We start from the raw sequence: 24,373 nt of genomic DNA, 5'->3' as shown, positions 1-24,373 counted from the left end.
CTGGCCCCCATTCTCCCCCTTACCCTGGATACAATACAAAGTGCTAGAAGAAATCAGCAGGGATCTGACTCCCAATCAGCTGCTTCCTCTAGTCCGCTTCCACCAATCTGCGGCTTCCTCAAGCCCACTTGTTTTGAACTGTGAACTGTGAATGGAACGTTACAGATTTGGTTACTCCTCCCACACCAACGGTTCCTGGGCCTCTGTTAAGATGTTAAGATCCTTCTTTCAGCCATTCTGAAGAGCCATATCTTCGTTTTAAACCAGCATCTGCAGTTCTTGCCTGTACATTCCATGTTTATTGTCTAGTCTCCCCTTGTAATCTGTTTTCCCTTTCCTGATCAGATTTATCAATTTTATGTCCTTATCTTTGATCTGAAGCTATTTCTAACTTCTCAAGCTATAGCTGGACTGTTCTTGTAGATCATTTTGCCCAAGAGATGTATATTAAATGTATATGTTAAGAGCTTTATGTTAATTTGTTAAAAGTTATCCACTACTGGTTCCCTGCTATACCTTGCAAATATCTACAATAGTCAATGCACAATTAATACCTTTATAGTGTGCTTCATTAATTTAAGGTCCTAATCTCAAACTTAATCACATTCAGCCATTCTACAAAATTCAATCATACTTTGATCATTGTCCTCAAGGCTGCTGCAATGACATGACATCAATTAATCCAATCTCATTAGACAGCTAGGTCCCTTGATTGTTCCTTAAAATGGTGATTTAAACAAAAATCCCTTATGCATTCCATTAATTCATTATTTACTAATTTGCTGCAGAATTGGTCTGACCAGTCTTTACATTGATGTTGTTACTTTAAGGTATTGTGAGGTTATCGACTTTGGTAGCAAAAACAGGAAGGCAGATTACTATCTAAATGGCGTCAAGTTGGGAAAAGGGAAGTACAACGGGATCTGGGGGTCCTTGTTCATCAGTCTATGAAAGTAAGCATTCAGGTACAGCAGGCAGTGAAGAAAGCGAATGGCATGTTGGCCGCTATAACAAGAGGAATAGAATTACAAGGTTAATTCCCGGGATGGCGGGACTGTCATATGCTGAGAGAATGGAGCAGCTGGGCTTGCACACTCTGGAGTTTAGAAGGATGAGAGGCAATCTCATTGAAACATAAGATTGTTAAGGGCTTGGACACGCTAGAGGCAGGAAACATGTTCCCGATGTTGGGGGAGTCCAGAACCAGGGACCACAGTTTCAGAATAAGGAGTAAGCCATTTAGAACGGATATCAGGAAACACTTTTTCCCACAGAGAATGGTGAGTCTGTGGAATTCTCTGCCTCAGAGGGCGGTGGAGGCAGGTTCTCTGGATGCTTTCAAGAGAGAGCTAGATCGGGCTTAAAAATAGCGGAGTCAGGGGATATGGGGAGAAGGCAGGAACAGGGTACTGATTGGGGATGATCAGCCATGATCACATTGAATGGCGGTGCTGGCTCGAAGGGCCAAATGGCCTACTCCTGCACCTATTGTCTATTGTTTATTAAAAATCCTGATTTATACCATTTCATCCATTATAACCACTATGAGGCCTACATACAACTCCCACCAATGTTTACTTCCTGTTTTTTTAATTCACCAAACTGATTCTACTTGATTTTTGTAATCCACTATCCTTTCCCTCTGCAGTCTTTGTGCCATGTTTTAATGTAATCACTTCCCCATTTCCCTGTCCATTCACATGTTGGCTTCTATCAGCATCCTGGAATATTTACTGCACTAAAGCAGATGATTTGTAACCACCTGAATGTTTTGGTTAAGAGCTAGGAGAACTGTAATTTCTGATTGACAGAGTCAAGGCCCTGTCCCACTTACGTGTCCTTAGCATGCAAATTACGCGACCTCGTGGTCGCGTTGAGCCGCGATGGTCCTGCGAAGGTCGCGATTACATGCATACGCACAGCCGTCTGGAGCGCGTGACGTCATTTGAAAATGGACACAAAATGCTGGAGTAACTCAGCGGGGCCGGTAGCATCTCTGGAGAGAAGCAATGGGTGACGTTTCGTGTCGAGACTCTTCTTCAGTCTGAAAAGAAAGGTCTTGACCCGAAACGTCACCCATTGCTTCTCTCCAGAGATGCTGCCGCTGAATTACTCCTGCATTTTGTGTCTATCTTTAATTTTCTTGGCCCCGCTCTGGGAGTAGAAGTGGGGGCGGATCCGGACCACAATGGCCGTGAGACCCAGGCCGAGTTCGCCGATCGTTTGCCTGCTTCTGCTGCTGTTGAAGGTGAGACGTTGCGTCGTGCCAGGGTCTTGGGCCTGTCCCACTTTGGCCGTCAGTCCCGCGACAGGCCGTTGGCGCGCAAAGATTTAGTTCATTACAAAAATTTCGGAGCCCCGCGCGATGTCGCGCACAACTACATACCCCTCCGCGCTTCTAAGTGGGACCGGCCCCGCGCGGCCATACGATGCCCGTGCACCTCAATGCGACCACAAGATCACGTAATTTGCGTGCCAATGACATGTAAGTGGGACAGGCCCTTAAGGCAAGAGGAGTTGCCTACACATGGGCTTTGGTTACATTGGTGTTACTTATGATTTGGATGAAAGAAAAGTTGGATGCATATCCATGTGAATAGGAGTTAGAAGTTATAAAGAGCATTCAGGCCAAGTGAGTGGGGAGATCTATTGAAGATGCCATTTTGTCTGAGGAGGCATGATGCCATCTATTCTGGTTTTGAGAGAGACAAATGGAATATGAATTTAATGGGAACAGATCAGACAGTGAGTTATAGAGCAATACCACATGGAAAGAGGCCTTTTGGTTCACCATGTCCATGCTGTCTATCGAGTATCTGTTTATTCCTTTCTCCACCACAGTCAGAAGCCTTCTATCCCATGAAGTTTCATCAAAATATTTTGTGTGCGTGCGTGTGCGTGTGCATGCGTGCGTGTGCGTGCGTGCGTGTGCGTGCGTGTGTGTGTGTGTGTGTGTGTGTGTGTGTGTGTGTGTGTGTGTGCCCCGTCATAGCCGCCCGCTCACCGAGTTCAGGTCTGCCCTCTCCCTCTCTCTCTCTCCCCCTTCCTCTCCCCATCCTCCTTCCCTCTCCCCCCTCCCTCCCACCCGCTGCAAACCCAACGTGCTGCCAGTCACACTCTCCAAAGTCCTTTCCTTGCTTGGCTCTTGTCACTTGAACTTGAAACTGTCATCTCGACAGCAAACCCGTTGGTGAGATTAGGGTTGTGTTCACGACCTCGGGTAACTAGAAACACAGTAGCACCACTCAATGATAAAAGAGAGAATGTGCAGCATGCATGCAGATAGACACAAAATGCTGAGTAACTCAACGGGACAGGCAGCATCTCTGGAGATAAGGAATGGGTGATGTTTCTGGTCGAGACCCTTCTTCAGACCTGAAACATCACCCATTCCTTCTCTCCAGGGATCCTGCCTGTCCCGCTGAGTTACTCCAGCATTTGTCTCTTCAGTCTAAACCAGCATCTGCAGTTCCTTCCTACACATGTATGCATGAAGTACAGATTAGTAGGTTAATTGGCTTGGTATAATTGTAATTTATCCCTAGTGTGTGTAGGAGAGTGTTAATGTGCGGGAATCGCTGATCGTTGTGGACTCGGTGGGCCGGAGTGCCTGTTTCTGCGTTGTATCTCTAAACTAAACTAAATTAAACTAAACTTAGTATGAGGATGTAGGTGAGGCATTGAATGGATACTTTACATCACTTTCCCCAAGGAGAAGGACATGGAAGGTAATTAGATCATTGTAATGGCCATTTTGTGATCAAGAAGGAAGTGGTGTTGGATCTTTTGAGAGTTATGATGAATTTATCCTCAGGGTCTATTCAAAATTATTGATGGAAGCAAGAGAGGAGATTGATGGGACCTTGACCAAGAACTTTGTATCCTCTCTGGAAACAGACAATGTCCAAGCATACTGGGACATAACTGATGTTGTTAATTTGTTTCAGAAGGGAAGTAAAGATAATCCAAGAAAATATAGGCTGGTGAGCCTCACATTACCAATTGCTATTGGAGAGAATTTTGAAGGATATGATTTATTCACATTTGGAAGAGAATGGCTTTGTGCAAGGCAGGTCATGACTTAAAAGTAAGTAGGTTAAGTAAGTTTAAGTTTATTGGCCAAGTATTCACATACAAGGAATTTGCCTTAGTGCTCTGCCCACAAGTAACAACATGACATACAGTGACAGTTACGAATGAGTCAGAAAACATATAATAATAATATAATAATAAAACATTAATGATAAAGCACCATTGATCAAGCATGTGAACCAACAAAATACCAGATCAAAGGGGATAAATACTGTTTTTATGTCTGTGGCAGCTTTGACGGTCCGGAGTCGCCTTCCAGAGGGAAGTGATTCAAAGTGCTTGTGGCCAGGATGAGGGGGTCAGAGATTATCTTGCCCGCTCGCTTCCTGGCCCCTGCAGTGTACAGTCCATCAATGGAGAGAAGGTTGCAGCCAATAACCTTCTCTGCTGATTGGTCGATTCGCTGCAGCCTCCAAATGTCGTGCTTAGTGGCTGAGCCAAACCAGACCATGATGGCGAAGATGAGAACAGACTCTACAATGGCCGTGTAGAGTTGGACCATCATTGCCTGTGGCAGATTGTGCTTCCTCAGCTGCCGTAGGAAGTCCATCCTCTGTTCTGCCGTTCTGAACAGGCTCTCCACGCCTCATCTCTCCCCCCTCATCCCTCCCCCTCCTCTCTCCTCCTCTCTCCCCACCTCCTCTCTCCCCTCTACTCTTGCCCCCTCCTCCCCTCCTCCTCTCTCCTCTCCCTCTCTCTCCCCCCTCTCTGCCCTTTCCCTTTCCCCCTCCTCTTCCTCTCCCCCTCTCCCCTCCCGCCCCCCCCCACCCCCCTTGCTCTCTGTGTGTATGGCAGGTGGTTAGTGTGTGAGTGAAGCCGCAGCCCCCCCCCCTCCCCGCAACCGCACGTTGAGGGAACGGGACTGAGGCAGCAGGGATGCATATTAACTTGCCGATTACACCTCCCACATTCACATCCAGATTTGTCATGTTATATGATAAACAACAAAGGTCTCCGCACAGATTCCTGTGGTACACCGCTGCTCATAAACCTCCAACCACAAAAAAACATCACTTTGACTCTATAGCTCCTATCACGACCCTGCTTTAGACCTAATTTGCAATTGCAAAGATCCCAGACGCTTTTACGTTTTGAACTAGTCCCTCACTTGGCACCTTGTTATGTATTCCATGTAGCCCACATGATTTGCACAGATTAATTCTGTCCTATTTATATTTTTCCAATAACAGGAGAAATAGAGGTGTTTGAGTGACTCTGTATATGTCAATAAAAGTTATTGCTTTGGTAATAAAAGTCATTAAAAATCCTAAAAATAGAACAGAGTAATTGTGCTCTGAATATCTAATGTTTTAGTTGAACAGAAGCAAGGAAAATCCTATCGGGTGTACTGTTGTCAGTTTGGGTTCCAGTCCTTTAGAATAATACACTGACTTTAGAAGACACACAGTTTAGATTCGCCAGCAGTACCCGATATCTTAAAGGGTCAAATTGGGAAGACTTACTCTATAGAATTGCATTTCCTTGCTTTTGGAAGGCAGAGGAATGAACACAAAATAATTTAAAAATCCAATGGGCAAATGCAGAAAATACATTGTTTATGGAAATTCAGAATAATTTAGGGATAATCTTAACAATAGTTCTTTCAAATTCACATTTATTGTCACATGCACCAATTGGTACAGTGAAATTTGAGTTACCATACAGCCATACAAATAAAAAGAGCACAATACACGAGAAAGTTTAACATAAACATCCACCACAGCGGAATCAATGTTTCCCACTGTGATGGAAGGCAATAAAGTTCAGCCATCTTCCTCTTTGTTCATCCGTGGTTGGGGCCTTTGAACCCTCCGCAGTCGCCGCTACAGACGGCCCGATGTACAGGCCCTCTCGCCGGGCTGATCGGAACTCCGACCTCAGAACAGATCGGAACACACTCGTGGATTGGAGTTTCCGAATCAGCCGTTTCGTACCAGAGACTACGACTTCCGAAGTCCACAGGCCGAGCTGGGCCAACACTGGCGAGCCCCGGCAAGGGATAGCCTTGCTATGTGAGGTTAAAGTCAGTGTCGCCCGCAGTTAGCAGCTCCGCAAACCACAGCTCCACGGTGTTAAAATCAGCAAGCCCAACACTCCGGAGCTCCAACACTGCTCCGCGATGATAATTCAGCGCTGCGACCACTGCTGAAGATCTGGCCGGTCTCCGGTAGGAAAGGCCGCACCAATCCAGTTGGTAAGCCGCGGGGGTGGTGGTGGGGGGAAGATGCGACAACAGACACTAACCCCCCCCCCCCCCCAAACATACATTTAGACACACTAAAAATAACAAAAAGGGTGAAAGGACTAACAGCTGCTGGCAAGGCAGCCACTGCGGTGGTGCCACCCAATACAACTAGGCCATTTGGAATGGTGTCTGGATGCATATTTTGACCAAGTCTGTCAATGCCCAATGTCAGTGTACACCAGGTCTGTTCAAATCTTCATGACTGAGGTTGATAAACCTTTGAAAGAAAAGGATGAGGCAAAATTGGGCAAATGTAATTGAGGAGATGGCCCAATTAATCATTGTAAGTGATGGGGCATAGTTGGAATGTTCCTATGTTTATGAAAGTGGATTAATAATTTTAGATTGGGGTACCTTTTTCTTTAGATGGGTTTTTATGCAGCTGCAAAGTGTTTGATGATATGATGCAAATTTAAAGAAATGTCATGTGAATACCTATCCTGCCTCAAACAGCTGAGATTTCTGTCTGTTTCCTGAAGTGGATATGTCATTTGGATATTGTCATAGAAGCTGGAAAATACCTTTGCGTATTAAAAGTAGGAAGCCTTGAGATCATGTATCAAAAGTTAAGGAGCGCAAAAAAATCAGGATACATCCCATATTTAAAATGAGTTGAAGTGTCAAAATGCATCATGTCTTATTCACTTATATATGATGAAGGGTGAAGTTCCTGAGTATTTATCCACCCAATAAAGAACATCTAGGTCTCTTCTTCCAAGGTAGTTCAAACACCAAACGTAAGAGGAGGATGCCGTTCAAATCCAAAGGTAACAATCCTCCCTGGTTCTACTATCCATGACTAATTCTGGGCACTGTCAATACCTTTCTTTGTCTTCACATGTCTTTCAACGCAAAACTCATAGTCACAGTCATGGAATCATAGAGCAGGGAAACAAATCATTTAGCCCAACTTTCCCATGCCAACCAAGATGCAATATCTACACTAGTCCCACAGCCAGCATTTGGCCCATCTAAAACTTTCCTTTCTATGCACCTGGCCAAATGTCTTTTAAATATTGTTATAGTACCTGCCTCAACTACCTCCTCTGGCAGTTTATTCCTAATACCTACCACCCTCTGTGTGAAAATGTTGCCCCTCAGGTTCCTACTAAATGTTCACCCTCTCATCCCAACCTATGTCTCCCGACTCCCAATTCCACCACCCTGGTCGAAAGACTCCGTTCATGCACCCAACCTATTCCTTTCATGATCCCATACACCTCAAAGTGTTTTCTCTTTCCTTATAATTTGTACTCTGAGAATCAACGCTTCTCTCTAATGTAGAGGGAAGTTCTTTAACCTGTTCAGTGCCACCCCGAGTATCCCTGGGTCAGAATGTTTAGATCTCAGTGCCACCCCTGATTATACACTTTTTGGTTTAGTGTCATTTATGGTTTTGTGATGAGTCGTCCTTGACCTAGAAAAAATCGGGCACAGGGTGGCCAATAGTGAAAAGAAATCTTGGTTAAAAAACAGGCTAAATCTACTATTGTGTGTTGAATATTCCAGTCCATGTGTTTTAAGACGTAATGCTGTTCCTATCAGATGTACTAAATGTTAATTTACAAGAGCTAACATCACAACATATTGCCAAAATCATTTTATTTGTCAACTCTTAGACAGCCAATTATTAACTATGTTCTTCTTCCAGACTCCAGGGACTCAGCTGACTGCCCACTCTTTTATATAAAGAGTTGTTTTGCTTTCTTAAATCTCATATAGGAGTGAGCCCTCCCAATTTTCACCCTGCCAAGTAGCTGGCAATTCTTACCAGCCTTTCAATTAAATCAGCTCAGGCAATGTGCCTCCCAAGGTTTTTCTTGGCCTGTCTTCTTAGATGGATGGTGAGCCATCTCAGATCCCCTAAGGAAAACACTTTATGACAGCAATGCAATTTAACGGTTATTGAGTAGGTCAGGCTCTCTTTTTAATATGTTCTGCTTTACTTTTACCTGTATTTTGAGAATGTCTTATGGCGGTTTTATGGTGGTGGTTGTCAAGGAAGGATCCTGTAAGATTGGAAGTGCATATCATACTAAAAGTGACACAATGGAAAGATCCACGACATGCACCGATAGTATAAAAACCATTTGAATCTTCTATGACAAGTGTTACTGGGTTTATCCTAGCAATGGTCAAAGCCAGGTTCTTGTACAGTTAGAAATTACAAACACAATAGATTTTAATTCTACAGTTTAGAGTTTTTTGATATGGTTATCTATGATCTCAACTTTTACCTTGCAGTCCTTATGAATAAACTTTTGAGACGCTGGTAAGTTCCAAGAAATCTTCCTCAACTAGATCTATAAAATCACTTATTAAAGATTGATATTTTGTCGAGTGGTTGGTTCTATGCTTGTTATTTGCACCGTTTAGTTTTGTTTTCAGCTTTCTCTGCAGTCCAATCATTTTCATGTACATATTGTGCGATCTGGCTCCCGTTTCAAATGTTAATTGAGACTAGCTTTGCTACATGCTGATGATTGTAGGGGGGCACCATCCTGTAGGGTATGGCTGCCCAGCCTGCAGCTGTCTGTTTTTTCACCTCTTTTTTGTATTTTTAGTGAGTTAAAGTGTTTTGTTTTCTCGAGCTCTAGTCTTTTTTATGTGGGGGTGGGGGGAGGGAAGGGCAAAACTGCTTTTCAGGGTCCCTACCTGGTCGGAGAGGCGGCTTTTATCTGAGCAGCGTCTTCGACCCGTCCTCGCGGCCTACCAGCAGGCCTGGAACGGCGTTTCCTGTCGGAACCGGCCAGAACCTCGACTTCGGCGGCGGCACAGCGCTGGTGCACCATCGCAGAGCAGGCGATGCCTTGCCCTGGGTCGCCACGCCGGAACTCCGGTGAGCTGAGACCGCCGATAAAAACATTGCGGAACTGCGGGTCTGTGGAGCGGCCAGCCGCGGGCGGCGGCGCTGAACTTTACATCGGGAGCCTGGGATCTCTCGCTAAGATCGCCAGTGGTGGAGCTCCATCCAGCGCGGCCTGTTGGCTTCAGAAGCCACGGTCTCCGGTAAGGAAGCGGCCGTTCCAGGTTTCCCAAGCCGCTGTGAGGATTCTCCCGACACCGGAGCACCATCATCCGGCGAGAAGGGCCTGGTACATCGGGCCTCCGTAAAGGCGACTGCGGATGCCAAAATAGGCCCGACTATGGGTGGACATGGGGATGGGGACTGGACTTTGTGCCTTCCCTCATAATGGGAACCATTGTGGGGGGATGTTTTTTATGTTTAAATTTCTTTATTCTTGTTATGTTTGTATTCTTTTTTTATGTGCTGCAATGGCAATACACATTTCACTACACCAATTAGTGTATGTGACTAATAAATAACCTTTGAACCTTTGAACCTTTGTCTTCACATGCACGGACGAATGCCATGACACTAAAGTTTAGAGATACAACATGGAAACGGGCCCTTCGGCCCAGTGAGTTTACGCGGAACAACTATCACCCGTCCTATCCTACACACTATTATAAATGTAATTCAGAGTTAAATGTTTAGCATTGATGCTGACAAAATGCCATTTAATCATTTTGTAGGACATGGGATTGCTAATTATTTGAATATAGTTCTGGAAATTGCTCTGCGTTTTATTTGGCACCAAAACATCCTAAACCTATTTGTGAAAGCTATACAAAGGACAAGAATTTCAGTTTGATTTCCACTAGTGTTTCCTCTTGAGATGTTGCAAGTTCTCACAATGTAACAAAAGAAGTATGGTCTTTGCTAATGGCTATTGTGCAGCAATGCATGCAACACTCCTCTTCTTACTATCTAAATGGCGTCAAGTTGGGAAAAGGGGAAGTACAACGGGATCTGGGGGTCCTTGTACATCAGTCTATGAAAGTAAGCATGCAGGTACAGCAGGCAGTGAAGAAAGCGAATGGCATGTGGGCCTTTATAACGAGGAATCAAATATAGGAGCAAAGTGGTCCTTCTGCAGTTGTACAGAGCCCTAGTGAGACCACACCTGGCGTATTGTGTGCAGTTTTGGTCCCCTAATTTGAGGAAGGACATTCTTGCTATTGAGGGAGTGCAACGTAGGTTTACAAGGTTAATTCCCGGGATGGTGGGACTGTCATATGCTGAGAGAATGGAGCAGCTGGGCTTATACACTCTGGTGTTTAGAAAGATGAGAGGGGATCTCATTGAAACATATAAGATTGTTTAGGGCTTGGACACGCTAGAGGCAGGAAACATGTTCCCGATGTTGGGGGAGTCCAGAACCAGTGGCCACAGTTTAAGAATAAGGAGTAAGCCATTTAGAACGGAGACGGGGAAACACTTTTTCTCACAGAGAGTGGTGAGTCTGTGGCATTCTCTGCCGGAGGCAGATTCTCTGGATGCTTTCAAGAGAGAGCTAAATAGGGCTCTTAAAAATAGCAGAGTCAGGGGATATGGGGAGAAGGCAGGAATGGGGTACTGATTGGGGATGATCAGCCATGATCACATTGAATGGCGGTGCTGGCTCGAAGGGCCAAATGGCCTACTTCTGCACCTATTGTCTATTGTCTATTGCCAATCACTTCTTCTGAAGTCTGGTTAAGTCTACAACATTGACATAAACACCAGCCCATGCTCTCTGTTCCTGTGGACTAGTGAATAAAGAAAAAATGGTCATCTCTTTTGAGTGTAGATTTGTGTTGACCTCCCTAATGCAGCAGTGAATGGCAAACTGAGATGTGGCAGAGATCAGCAGCAGCAACTGAAATAATCCTGAGTCTCGGGAGTCATAAGTGACCGTGACCAAGAGCTCCATATTGCAAAACAGTCAAGGCACTCGAGTTGTTTTTGCGGTCAAAGGAGGTGACAGATCTTCCTTTGAGGGGGAAAAAATAGCTTGCATTGACCTTTAAATAGCACGGAAATGGGTTAGTAAAAGCTGTTTCTGTGAGTAAATAATAGCTTTTGCTTTTTAGACCAGTGAGGATAAAACATTCACTGCAGGTATAATTGCTGTGTATTTCTCTATTGTCAATGTTATGTAAAAGAGTTTTACACTGAAGAAAATGCTAGTGAGTGCAAATATCCTGTTAAAAAATGAAGTGAGAAATTTCCCTCGGGTCACATGAAATTTGTGTATAATTGTTTTACTCCAGGTTAGCCCTATTTTTGACAACTGCTCAGTACCACTTCAATCTGAATGAATATCTGCGTCTAAGTCTTTAAAAAATATATAGCTTGTCAATGCGCAAAATCGATTTATTCTCCCTGGCAAACCTCACTTGAAATATAGACACAAAATGCTGGAGTAACTCAGCGGATCAGGCAGCTTCTCTGGAGAATAGGAATAGGTGGCATTTCAATCTGCTCACTCTGCAGCAACCCTGACATTCCGCTCACTCTGTAGCAACCCTGACATTTCTGAACGTACAGCCCTACGATCACACTGCAGCAACCCTGACAGTTGCCGACAAGGGAGGTGACGTGGTAGTCTGGCGCGCTGACCACTACTGGGCTGAGGCCAGGCAACAACTCTCCAACGCCTCCTCCTACTTATCCTTGGACCATGATCCCACAGATGAGCACTAGGCCTTAATCTAAAACAGCATTACTGGTTTCATCACTTTTGGCTGTCTGCCATCCACAGCCTCCAAACTTATCGTTTCCCAGCCCCGCAGAGCCTTCTCCCCAAAATCCACAAACACAACTGCACCGGCAGACCCATTGTTTGTGCCTGCTTCTGTCCCACAGAAATGATTTCCACCTACCTCAACTCCATCCTATCCCCCCCCCCCCCCCGGTCCAATCTCTCCCGATCTATGTCCAAGATACCTCACATGCCCTTCTCTTTAATGACTTCCGCTCTCCATGCCCCCACTCTCTCATCTTTGCTGTGGATGTTCAGTCACTCACAACCTCTATCCCCCACCAGGAGTGCCTTAAAGCCCTCCGTTTCTTCCTCGACCGCAGAACCATCCAATTTCCCTCTACTAACACTCTACTTCGCCTGGCCGAGCTGGTCCTCACCCTCAACAACTTCTCCTTTGAGTCCTCACACTTCCTCCAAGTCCAAGGCTTAGCTATGAGCACCCACATGGGCTCCAGCTATGCCTGCATCATTGTAGGGTACGTTAAACAATCCCTGTTCCAGGCGTACACTGGCCCTATCCCCAAACTCTTATCTCCGTTACATTGATGACTGCATTGGTGCTACCTCCTGCACCCATGCAGAACTTATGGACTTCATCAACTTTGCCACCAATTTTCATCCTGCACTCCCCTCCCCTTTCTTGATCTCACAGTCTCCATCACAGGATTTCTTGCACTACTTGCACCTCCTCCAACCTCATCTACTGTATCTATTGTTCAAGACCAAACACAGACTGGGCGATCGTTTCGCGGAACACCTTCGCTCAGCCCGCCTGAAAACCCGATCTCCCGGTTAGACACAAAATACTGGAATAACTCAGCGGGACAGGCAGCATCTCTGGAGAGAAGGAATGGGTGACGTTTCGGGTCTGAAGAGACAAGAAGGGTCTCGAACTGAAACGTCACCCATTCCTTCTCTGCAGAGATGCTGCCTGTCTTGCTGAGTTACTCCAGCATTTTGTGTCTACCTTCGATTTAAACCAGCATCTGCAGTTCTTTCTTACACTATTGATTTCCCGGTTGCTAGACACTTTAATTTTACTTCGGAGTCACGTGAGTGACTACGTGAAGAACCCGCTTACGACGCATGCGTGTCATTACGCTACACGCATTCGAACTCGTCATTGCTGGAGGAAGGATGTTCTTCCCAAACGGCAGGGGTTGAACCTGCAACAGTAAGATGAGGGAACGTCGTTTCTTTTACTTACCTTTTTTCTTTCTACAGAAGGCTGATGAGAACTGGCTGGGGAGAGTCTGCAGAACTGCAGGCAGCCAGCAACGGCCGGGGCACTGCTTTCTCCCTTAAAACGGGAGCCGGAGCCGACTTCAGCTCCAGGAGCACGCCGACAGCGGTGGAGCATGTCTGGAGCAGTCATTTCCGACGACTCGGACTACAGCCCCACGGACCTATACATGGGTCCGAGGCGCTGGAAGGTGCGAGAAAGCTGGCGGGGGAGAACCTGCAAAATTGCGGGCAGCCGGCAGCAGCAGCAGCAAACGGCACGCTGATCTCCCGTAATGGGAACAGCTGTGCCCGATTTCGCTCCCGACTTCGCTCCCGCGCCGGCCCCGGCCGGTCGGGAGAGGAGCAGCCGCGAGCGACCAGTGCCCGTGTGCATGGGGGTCGGGTTGAGCGGCTGGAGGAGATGGCAAGCAGCCGCGAGCGACCAGTGCCCGTGAGCACCGGGGTCGGTTGGAGCGGCTGCAGGAGCAGTACCCCTTGTGGGGCTGCAGAGTGGAAATACTCCAAAGTGGCAAAGCTACAGTGGGCAACTAATAAGCCCCACAGCAGTACTCCTTGTGGGGCGGCACAGAGTTTCTCACTCATCAGAGGGGAACACCGAGACTCAATCCTGGGCTGACTGCAGGAGCAGCTTCAGGAGCAGCCGTGACGGCCATTGCCCGTGAGCATTGGAGCTGGATGGAGTGGCTGCAGGAACTGCAGCAGGAGCAGTCTCAGGAGTAACGGCTTCAGAAGCAGCCGCAATGGCCAGTGATCTTGTGCATTGGAGCCGGTTGGGTGCCCGAGAGCATCGGGACCAGCTGGAGCAGCTGTTGGAGCATGTAAGTGGCAGCTCCATGAGATGGAGACTAGTCACAGAAAGGCAGCTAGTAAGTCCTACGGCGGTACCTCTTGTAGGGCTGCACAGTGTTCTCCCTTCTCAGAGGGGAGTATAGGGGGTCAAGTTTGGGCTCCACTTGAACAGGGGAGCAGAACATACCCCTAGTACACTTAGGGTGCGGAAAACCTATGGGAAAACACTTACCATCAGGGAACTGCAAAACCTGAATGTTCCCAGTATCAACCTGAACATGGTAGGGCACGGAATTGAAACGAAAGAATGTTCTAAGTCCTAACAGATGAAAACCTGGAACCTCCCAACCTCCAATATTAAAATTTGGAGGCATCTTATCTTAACAGGGAAAGATCTTCACATCGAAGGAACTCTGGGACACATTAAGGAACGTCTTAAAAACTACTTCCTGAGAAATGTGCTACCCTCATCAGACACCGGCACCTCAACGACCACGGAGGATGCCGAAATAGTAACTAACCTACTAATAGGAACCAGGGAGATTGGTGGTGGATAACAGATCTATCTGTATGCATAGAATTATTCTACCGACACTTAAAATTCAGAAGTACAGGGGCATACCTTAGAATTCTTCATTCCATTATCCTCCAGTTCAGCATGTACCGAACTGAATGTTCATGCTTACAGGGAAAGAAACAACTAAAGCGCATACTGAACTACAGTGCCCATATATTATAGGACTTATGGAGGACATCCACACGAATCACAGGGATTTGTGTCCTAAATATCCTTCTCATAATTTAGAGGTGGTTGCCACTTCATCTTAGATTGACTAATTTGAATACTTCGTACTTTATATTCATTACAAATGGGAACCTTTGGTGCAACTAAGGGATTGATCCTAGGGTACTACATGGCAAGCATGGTATTAAAATACGCTTGCTATATAGGACTCATTGAAGGTGCCCACAGATGTATTTAACACAACAGATCGTCTGCGGTCCACCGTTAACACTTTCTTACGGCAAAGTCAGTTCAGCCTTTTGGGATGTTGATTTTTATGATGATGTCATATAACATGGCAGTACTTTGCCGTAAGAAAGGGTACAGCCTTTATGGAGGCTTCCAGGGAACTAAACCAGCCATCAGACTGGTAGTAGAATAATTGGCATTAGGGGCTGTGTGACAGCCACATGATATCGGACCTTTACATAATCATAGTACAGAGCGCTACACGCGTCACTCAAGAAATTATGTGGGGGTCATTCTGACAGACTTATGAAACAACCAAACACAGTTACCCGTCTATGGAACCACATACTGATGGGCCTTGGATTGGGATGTTACTAATTCCATCTCCAGCTGTGGGGGAGATGGAATGCTCAGGAGGCATCACTACTAACGTTGGGCATATATACCTGGGGAAGTGAGAGCTAGTCATGGCTTTAAGTCAAATTGTTTTGGGTTATAACACCAGTATGTTAATCTACAAATTGACAACACCACCGGAGTAGCATATGTCAACCATATGGGTAGAAACATATCGACACCATTTGACTATCTGGCCAACACTATTTGTGAATTGAATTGAATTGAATCCTTCTTGTCAATCAGACCTTTCGGTCTGAACGAGATGTTGTTGCCTGCAGCCATACATGTAATACTAGCAGCACACAATGGACACGGGCTGGCATCCGCCGCGGTGAGTTCACCGGGTACCTCCACACTGTGATGCAGGCAATAGTCTTAGAGTCACTGTCTCTATTAATCTGGATTAATAGCGTATCAAGATAGAGATTGGATATCAGCATCCAACTACCAGGGAAACTGAATTTAGTGGCAGACAACAGGTCACGCTAAGTCTAAAAACTCTGTATGGATGTTGGAAAAAATATGTATTGCTGGAACAGCTGGTATGGAACACCAGATAACGACCTATTCACATCCATGCTCTTACCAGTTATCAAATTATGTTCTTGGGAGCCAGAACCTGGGGCACTGGTTCAGATGTATCTTCGCTGATTGGGGGATCATTTATGCATCCCTCCCTTTGCCTCATCAGTCGGTTATTTAGGAAGAAACTATAGACTTCACGTCTCGAATCTTGATATACCTGATTGCCCTACGCAACCGGGGTACTGGTGATATCAACATGGGTCAGAACCATACATCACCATCCATCATAGACCTAACTTACTGGGTCTTCCCGCAACAAGGGGAGTTACCCGTCACTATTATATATTAACCTATTTATTTAGAGTTGAAAGCACCTCTTCTACACCTGGGACCGACGGACCGAATGCGGAATTATTTCAGCGGGTCACAGACTGTCCACCTAAACATCAGTACTTGGTATCATCTAGTAATGGGAAGTACTGTCACAACAATAATCATCACCCACAGATCTATGAACATCCCGTCTGTTCTGGAATTCCTGGCAAGCCTCCATTACGATGAGAGGCTCAGTCATAGTGCCATCAACTGCGCCAGAGGTGCTCTGTCAATATACCTGTCGAAGGTACAGAGCGGCATTCTGTTGGGACAAACCCTGGTAAACAAACTCATGAGGGGCATTTTTAAAATTAATCCCCAAGAACCAGGTACTCCCAAATATGGGATGTGAGCATTGTACTGACCATGTTAAGAAACTGGTCTCCAGCTACAGCTCTGTTCCTACGGAAACTGACTATGAAAACAGTCATGCTGATGGTCCTGGTCACGCCACAAGGGTCCAGTCACCACAGAAAACAAGGTTGGACAACATGATTAATTCATCTGGAAATTAAGGTTTACATCAGTGTAATAGTCATACAGAACAGACAGGGGTCAGCAGGCCTAAAAAACAGAATTCAGGGCCTACCCTACAGATGGTCGTCTCTGTATTATAACACACTTACTATCATACTTGAAGTATACTAAGATCATCAGAGGGGAGGAATGTCACTTTAATCAGCTACTGACAGCCATTTAAAACAGCGACAGTCCAGACCATCTCTGGATGGCTAAAACAAGTCCTAAATAGGCTGGAGTGGGAACTAGCATTTCAAATCTCACTCCACCAGGGCTGCAGCTACATTAGCAGCTATGAAGTTGGACGTACCAATGGACCAAATCCTCAAGACAGCAGGATGGCCAACGGAGGAATTTTCCAACAACTTTATAACAAACCAGTCATTGAACCTGAAACATTTACAGAAACAAATTTAAGTTCTGTAATATAATAGGCCCATAAATAGGGGCAATAATTGGTGTTCATAATTTTACTGTTGGATTTCAATATCGTATTGATGTCTAATGTTGTTAACTCTACTCTCCCCAAAAATCAAGGCAGATGTGATGCATGGACTCGTTCCACGGCATGAAATCACAGAGCTTTAAAATCTTCACGTAGTCACTCACGTGACTCCGAAGTAAAATAGTAAGATTAAACGAGAACTTACCAGTTTGAAGTTTGATCCTTATTTTATGAGGAGGAACGTTGAGGGACTACATGCCCTCCGCTCCCACCCTTGATCATAGTCTGAACTGGTATCTGTTGTCTAATCTTACTATGTTTAGTCATTATAGTTATCTGTGATTCCACACCGCTGCTTTGAAGAATGACACGCATGCGTCGTAAGCGGGTTCTTCACGTAGTCCCTCAACGTTCCTCATAAAATAAGGATCAAACTTCAAACTGGTAAGTTCTCGTTTAATCTTACTATTCTCCTTCGCATTCCTCCACAGACCTTTCTGTCCTCGGTCTCGTCCATTGTCAGAGTGAAGCTAAATGTAAATTGGAGGAACAGCATCTCGTATTTTGCTTAGGCAGCTTACAGCCCAGTGATATGAACATTGATTCCTCTCACTTCAGGTAGCCCCGTCTCTCTCTATCCCTCCCCCACCCAAGTCGCACTAGCTTCTCACTTTCACCCTACAAACAGCTTACAATGGCCTATTTCCTTTACCATTGCTACTTTTTTGCATATCTTTCTTTCATTGTTCTTTATCTCTCCGCATTATTGCCTATATCTCTCATTTCCCTTATCCCTAACCAGTCTGAAGAAGGGTCTCGATCCGAAACGTCACCCATTCCTTCTCTCCAGAGATGCAGCCTCTCCCACTGAGTTACTCCATCTTTTTGTGTCTTTCTTAGGTGACATTTCAGGTTGGAAACCTTATTGAGACTCATACTTCAGAAGTCCGGTTCCAACCAAAAACGTCTCCTATTCCTGACCCGCTAAGTTACTCCAGCATTTTGTGTCTATCTTCAGTATAAACCAGCATCTGCTGTTCCTTCCTATTCACTGTGCAGTAAATATCTGAAACACATTAGAATAATGCATCATTATGAGTGCCCATATTAGGCATGATGCATTTCTAACCATATACCACACACTGATTTATTTTACTTCTGTGTATCTGGCACAGCAAACATCAAGTTCTGTTGAATGCACCAAAATTAATGAAACTTATAAGGGATAAATGATTGTTACATGATTAAGCATTCCAGAAATTTCAACAGTTTTCGCCAGAACAATGAAGAGCAATTACATGGAAGTCTACAAATCTACTTGGACAGAAACACTGGCATAAAACTATGATGGTGACGGAAGTAAGAAAATAAGCTCTTTGTTTCATCGACAGATAAGTATTAACTATACAATCACTTTGCAATTTACGTGATCTATTTATCATTGTAATTACTTCCAGTGCAGTTACTAATTTTCTAGTCAAATATGTTGTGTAAAGTAGTTTCGTGCAAAGAATATAAGACAGTAACAGATTAGCATACTGTGCCACTAACAGAATAATTTAGGATAAACTATATTCTAATACGATCAAACTTGTCCTCATTTTTTGCAGATTTGTAATACATTGATGACACTCGTCATCTCAAGACTTCACCTTAGGATGGCGTCTGTTCAGAGTTCACCACAATCGCACAACAAGATGGGGGTCACAGAAGCTATGGAAAACTCCCATGATGATGCTGGAGTTCAAAGCACAGCAGAGAATGCAGTTTCAATTTGATCAGAGAATCTACATGTTCTCAACTATGCCAAATGCAATTGCACAGTACTTTTCAAGAATGTAATGCCAAGTAATGCTTGCCTACTAGTGTGAAAATTGCGAATGGCTTGATGAAACAGGTCATTGGATGGCATTTAGAATAATGAAGGAGCAGCATCTATTTCAAGTAGTTAATATGTTGTCTGATGCATTTTGTACATTGCCATGTAAAGAATATCCATTGAAGTTCAGCTGACGGGTAAAATGTTTCTTTGAATGGTATTTCACTATTGGTGTCTCTAAACTCTGCAGTTTAAGATTTAAATTCTCTTGAATACTATTTACTCACTAAACTGGTGTAACCTAGCACTGTTGCATATTTAACGCATGCACCACTTTTTTTGTACCTAATCTAGTATGACACCAACTGTGCACCAAATGTGTGCCCCCATATTTGCCTCTCAGATGGCTGTAAACGTTTACATGGCACTAGTCTTTGAAGAAAAGAGGGGAATACTTTTGATAAACCCCTCTGTTTATTTTGCAAGCAAACGTGCTACAATAAAAGCTCTGTATGCTAAATCCATATTTTGTTTATTGTCATGTGTATCGAGGTACAGTGAAAATATTTTGATGTTTGCTATCCAATCAATATACATGATTACAATTAAGCTGTCCACAGTGTACAAATACAAGACAAAGGGGAAAACATTCAGTGCAAATGTCCAGTAAAGTCTGCTTAAAGGTAGTCCAAAAGTCTCCAACAAAGTAGATGTTAGGTCAGGACTGCTCGCTGGTTGGTAATAGTTCAGTTACCTGATAACGGCTGGGTAGAAACTGTCCCTGAAGCTGGATGTACTTGGTTTCGTATTTCTGTACCTCATGCCTGATGGGAGAGGGGATAAGAGGGAATGTCCAGGTTGAGACATCATTGATTATGCTGGTAGTTTTGCCAAGGTAGCATGAAGTGTAGATGGAGTCAATGGAAAGGAGGTTGGTATGCGTGATGGTCTGGGTTGCCTCCACAACTGTCTGCAATTCCTTACGGTCTTGGATGGAGCTGTTACCAAATCGTGCTTTTCTCAAATCGTGCTGTTAGGCATCCCAATAAAATATTTTATATGGTGCATTTGTAGAAATTGGTGAGAATTGTTGGGGACATACTGACCTAAGCCTTCTAAGAAAGTTGCTATGGTTTCTTGCCCATTGCTTCAATATGCTGGTCCAGGATGAGTTGCAAGATATTCACTCCGAGGAACTTGAAGCTTTCAACCATCTCTACTTCAGCGTCATCGATGTATATTGGGCTATACAAACACTGTATGCCCCTGTATATATTATATATAAACAATGCATACAGAGGTATCCAACATGAAACATTGAAAGTAGTCAGGTTTCAAAAAAGTTATGCGATTCAAAATCATCTTTCCGTTCATCTAGAGATTGCTCAGATCTTCGTCTGATTGGATTATATTGCAGAACATGCATCCGGTTTCCCTATGTCAGTTCAGTTACAAGACCTCACAAATGACCATCTGCTACGCAAAGTGACTTCTGCAAATATCAAAGAAATGCAAAATGATTAAGTAGTTCAATTGTGGCTGTATGATATTGGCTTAGAAACTTTTCATGTAGCTTTACATTGTGGTAAATTAACATTCAACATTAATGTAAAACAAGCATTGTTAAAAGGACTTTACTACAAATGGTACTATTGGAAGTCCTTTTTTGATTCCGTACATGCTGGAAAATAATTTAAATCTCTAAAGTTTTAAATTGCCAACAACATTAAAATGTTTTTTTTGGGGGGGAGGTTGTATATGTGTTTCCCTCTGCACATCAACAGAGACATTTAATTGAAAATCGTTTCCTCATTTCTGAAGTAATCACAATGATGCTGCTGTGTTTCCAATTATTTTAACCCAGCGAAGCTCTGTTTATCTTAACATCACAATATATCTGCTAATATTCTAAGAGTTTTCTAATAGCATGTTGAATTAATGTTCCTGAAATTAATTGCAGCGGTAGGCATCCTTAAGGCCCTGTCCCATTTTCCCGAGTTACTCACGAACTCTCCCTTGTTTCGAACTCAGAGAATTACGGTAATAGCCATTCGTAGGTACTCGGGGCTATTTTATTTACTCGTGGACATTTTCAACATGTTGAAAAAACATCCTGACTTACCTGATGCCCCGAGTTCCTACGGCTGGCATTACGAGCCGCTACGGAAATTCTACAGACTCCTACGGGCTCCTACGAGCTCACTACCGACATTCCCCGACATTCCCCGAGTTCGAATCAAGGGAAAAACTCGGGAGAGTTCATGAGTAACTCGGGAAAGTGGGACAGGCCTTAACTTTGATCAATTATCTCAATGTTGTGAAATGATATCTTTATATGCATTTATCTCAATAATTTGTAACGACAATTGACAATAAGTGCAGGAGTAGGTCATTCGGCCCTTCAAGCCAGCACCGCCATTAAATGTGATCATGGCTGATCATCCACAATCAGTACCCCGTTCCTGCCTTCTCCCCATATACCCTGACTCCGCTATCTTCAAGAGCCCTATCTAGCTCTCTCTTGAAAGTATCCCAAGAACTGGCCTCCACTGCCCTCTGAGGCAGAGAATTCCACGGACTCACAACTCTGTGTGTGAAAAAGTGTTTCCTCATCTCCGTTCTACGTGGCTTACCCCTTATTCTTAAACTGTGGCCTCTGGTTCTGGACTCCACCAACATCAGGAACAATAATGGTGTGTTTCAGAGAAACAATCAAGGGGAAAGTTACCCTCTGTATAATATTTGTATTAAATTCATAAATATTCCCAGAACAGTTTCTTCACAAATTAATTGCAGTAATCTGCATAATTGTGAGAATTGGATTGAATATTTACATTGTATTCATTACAAATAGTTTGACTACAGGAATTGCTGGCCATATTATGCATTTTAACATGTACAATTTTAATTTCAGAACAGGGCAACCTAGTTCAGTCGAAGATGAAGCAAGGGACAAAATCACGGTCTTTACTAGAATTCTTGACCGATTACTGGATGGCTATGACAACCGGTTAAGACCAGGATTAGGAGGTCAGTAAAGGAAAAGCATTTGAAATGTAGTTTTGTTCTATCTAGGAAACTAAATTTATTCTAAACAAAATACTCGTGCCTTCCTGAAAAAGATGGGTACAATGTAAAGGTCAATTAATCACTGGTACAATGTTGCAGTAAAATAGTGAAGCAGTATAAAGTGCCTGATTTAATGTGGGATTTCTTTACCCGTGGTCCTCATAGATTAGGACTGTTCAGAGCAGTGCATTTATCACTCGATTACTTGGAAGCCACCATATTTTCATTTCACTATCCTGGTTTGGGAACAAACACGGAAAATCAGAGTGTAATTAGAATCTGTTGAGAAACCTTTAGTCTGTTTGAACTGCTTTGACTATTTTAATGTTCTTTTTACAATCCATGTTCTCGGGTATCTAAATCTAAATTTTATTAGTTATTTATGTTATGACATCAGATGGAAGCTGCATTCCAAATCTCGTTGCGCTTATGTGCAATGACAATAAAAGATATTATTATATTATTAAAAGGGAGACTTTGAAGATAAACAAGCTTGGTCAAATAGTTAGCATTCTATAGTCTTAAAGATAGAGAGGAGTTGGAGAAGTGAAAAGATAAAATTCCAAATCCTTGTAATGGGAAGTGTAAACTGAGTTGGGATACAGACTGCTCTGGAAATAGATGTTCTGAGATTTATGCGGAGAGTATGTGCAGGGTATTTGAAGATACAGATGTAGGAATGCTCTGGCTACAATCAGATGGTTAAGAGTGTAATCAAGTGAGGAACATGCCACACAGCTCAATACAGGAGACACGGTTTTGGAGAAGTTCGGTTTGGTCAATCAGGATAAAAACTGAAGAGAGGTTAGGGATGATAGAGATAAATTATGACACATGCCCATTCTTGTTACTGTTGTTAGGCCATTTTTTTGCATCATCGTTTGAATGGGGGTCGAGCATGGAGTTCAGAACAGCTGAGAGTAGACTTGGAAGTTGTTTAATTAAGGAGCCTGCAAAGGCAGTGAAGTTGGGTGCAAAGTTATGCCCCTGTTCCACTTAGGAAACCTGAACGGAAACCTCTGGAGACTTTGCGCCCCACCCAAGGTTTTGTGCAGTGCCCGGAGGTTCCCAGAGGTTTTTGTCAGTCTCCCTACCTGCTTCCACTACCTGCAACCTCCGGCAACCACCTGCAAACTCCGGGAACCGCACGGAAACCTTGGGTGGGGCGCAAAGTCTCCAGAGGTTTCCGTTCAGGTTTCCTAAGTGGGACAGGGGCATAAGAGTGTTTTCAAGGGCTCAGAAGATGAGGGTGAAATTATTATTTGAGGAAAGGTTGATGGTGAGGATTTTAACAATGTAAGTGAAGGAGAGGGAATTGTTTATATTGTCAATTATATGGAGGACATGAGAGGAAGGTTAGATTGTAAGCATTTTACTGGGAATTTAGTTAAGGGGCAAGAAAAAAACAGCAAGGAGGGAAATTGTAGAAAAGGGAAGAGGTCTTTAAAGGATATGATCTGAAGATAGAAAATTGCACGAGGAGTCATGGTGCTGAGGCAAAAGGAGACGAGGATCAAAAGAAAAGCTGGGAGAACTTGCTGTTTAATATGCTAGAAATTGTAAAAAAAAGTGTCTGAAGATGGAGGACCTGGAATCAGATGAGAAGCCAAGGTGGCATGGACTGCAACACGGTCCTAGCCATTTTAATCAAGCTGGTCATGGGAATTAGCAGTAAATAAACTTAAGTAAGGAGCAAGGTAGCTTGCCATCTATTTACAGCCAATGACAGGATATTATAGCAATTGTTCACCACAATGCTGTGGATAGCAAAGGTCTTGTTTGTGATTGTCCAAACACTCTGCCAGCAAACACAGAGGAGCATTGATTTATCTGTAGTGTTCAAGAGACCACGCTTGGCAGTGGAAAATTGGTAGGTAGGAGTTACTAGGGTTTCCAGAGAGATAGATGCTTTGCATTTAAATTACTGAGAGCAGAATGGAGGAATTGTGCCTGCTTGTAAGGAAGTAGCACTGAGGAAAAACAGAAAACAGTTCCATCAGTTGTTTTGTCTGCTGTTGTATAATGAAAATTGGCAAGCCTGTCATATTGTCCTTGAGAGTCCAAAATGGCTGCATGCTGCAAACACCATCAAAGCCAAATAGGACCAGAAATTTTGAGATGAAGAGTTGTGGAAAATCCTCCTGATCAGCATTTGATTCGCTTAATCTTCAGTCATATCTGAACATTTGCAATTAAAATATTCGGGAGACATAATGTGACAAATCTCTCCTAAAGAAATGGGTGCATTATGGAATCAAAGTCAATAAAATAAGGAAGTGGCTCCTGC

At 43.9% G+C, this 24,373-nt stretch overlaps 1 protein-coding gene across 2 annotated transcripts in view; it reads left to right on the top strand.

Annotated features, from left to right (window-relative positions):
• gabra2 (gamma-aminobutyric acid type A receptor subunit alpha2) overlaps positions 1-24,373 on the top strand; it is a 197,428-nt gene that overhangs the window by 57,206 nt on the left and 115,849 nt on the right. For both annotated transcript variants that reach the window (XM_033028049.1, XM_033028039.1), the window contains exon 3: positions 21,932-22,047. In XM_033028049.1, the coding sequence (XP_032883940.1) occupies positions 21,932-22,047 (116 nt within the window). The remainder of the gene's footprint in view (positions 1-21,931; positions 22,048-24,373) is intronic.

The sequence above is a fragment of the Amblyraja radiata genome, chromosome 1 (assembly GCF_010909765.2).
Source record: "Amblyraja radiata isolate CabotCenter1 chromosome 1, sAmbRad1.1.pri, whole genome shotgun sequence".
Classification (NCBI taxonomy): domain Eukaryota; kingdom Metazoa; phylum Chordata; class Chondrichthyes; order Rajiformes; family Rajidae; genus Amblyraja; species Amblyraja radiata.
The sequence above is the reverse complement of the archived record's forward strand: the minus strand, read 5'-3'. Positions and strand labels throughout refer to the sequence as shown.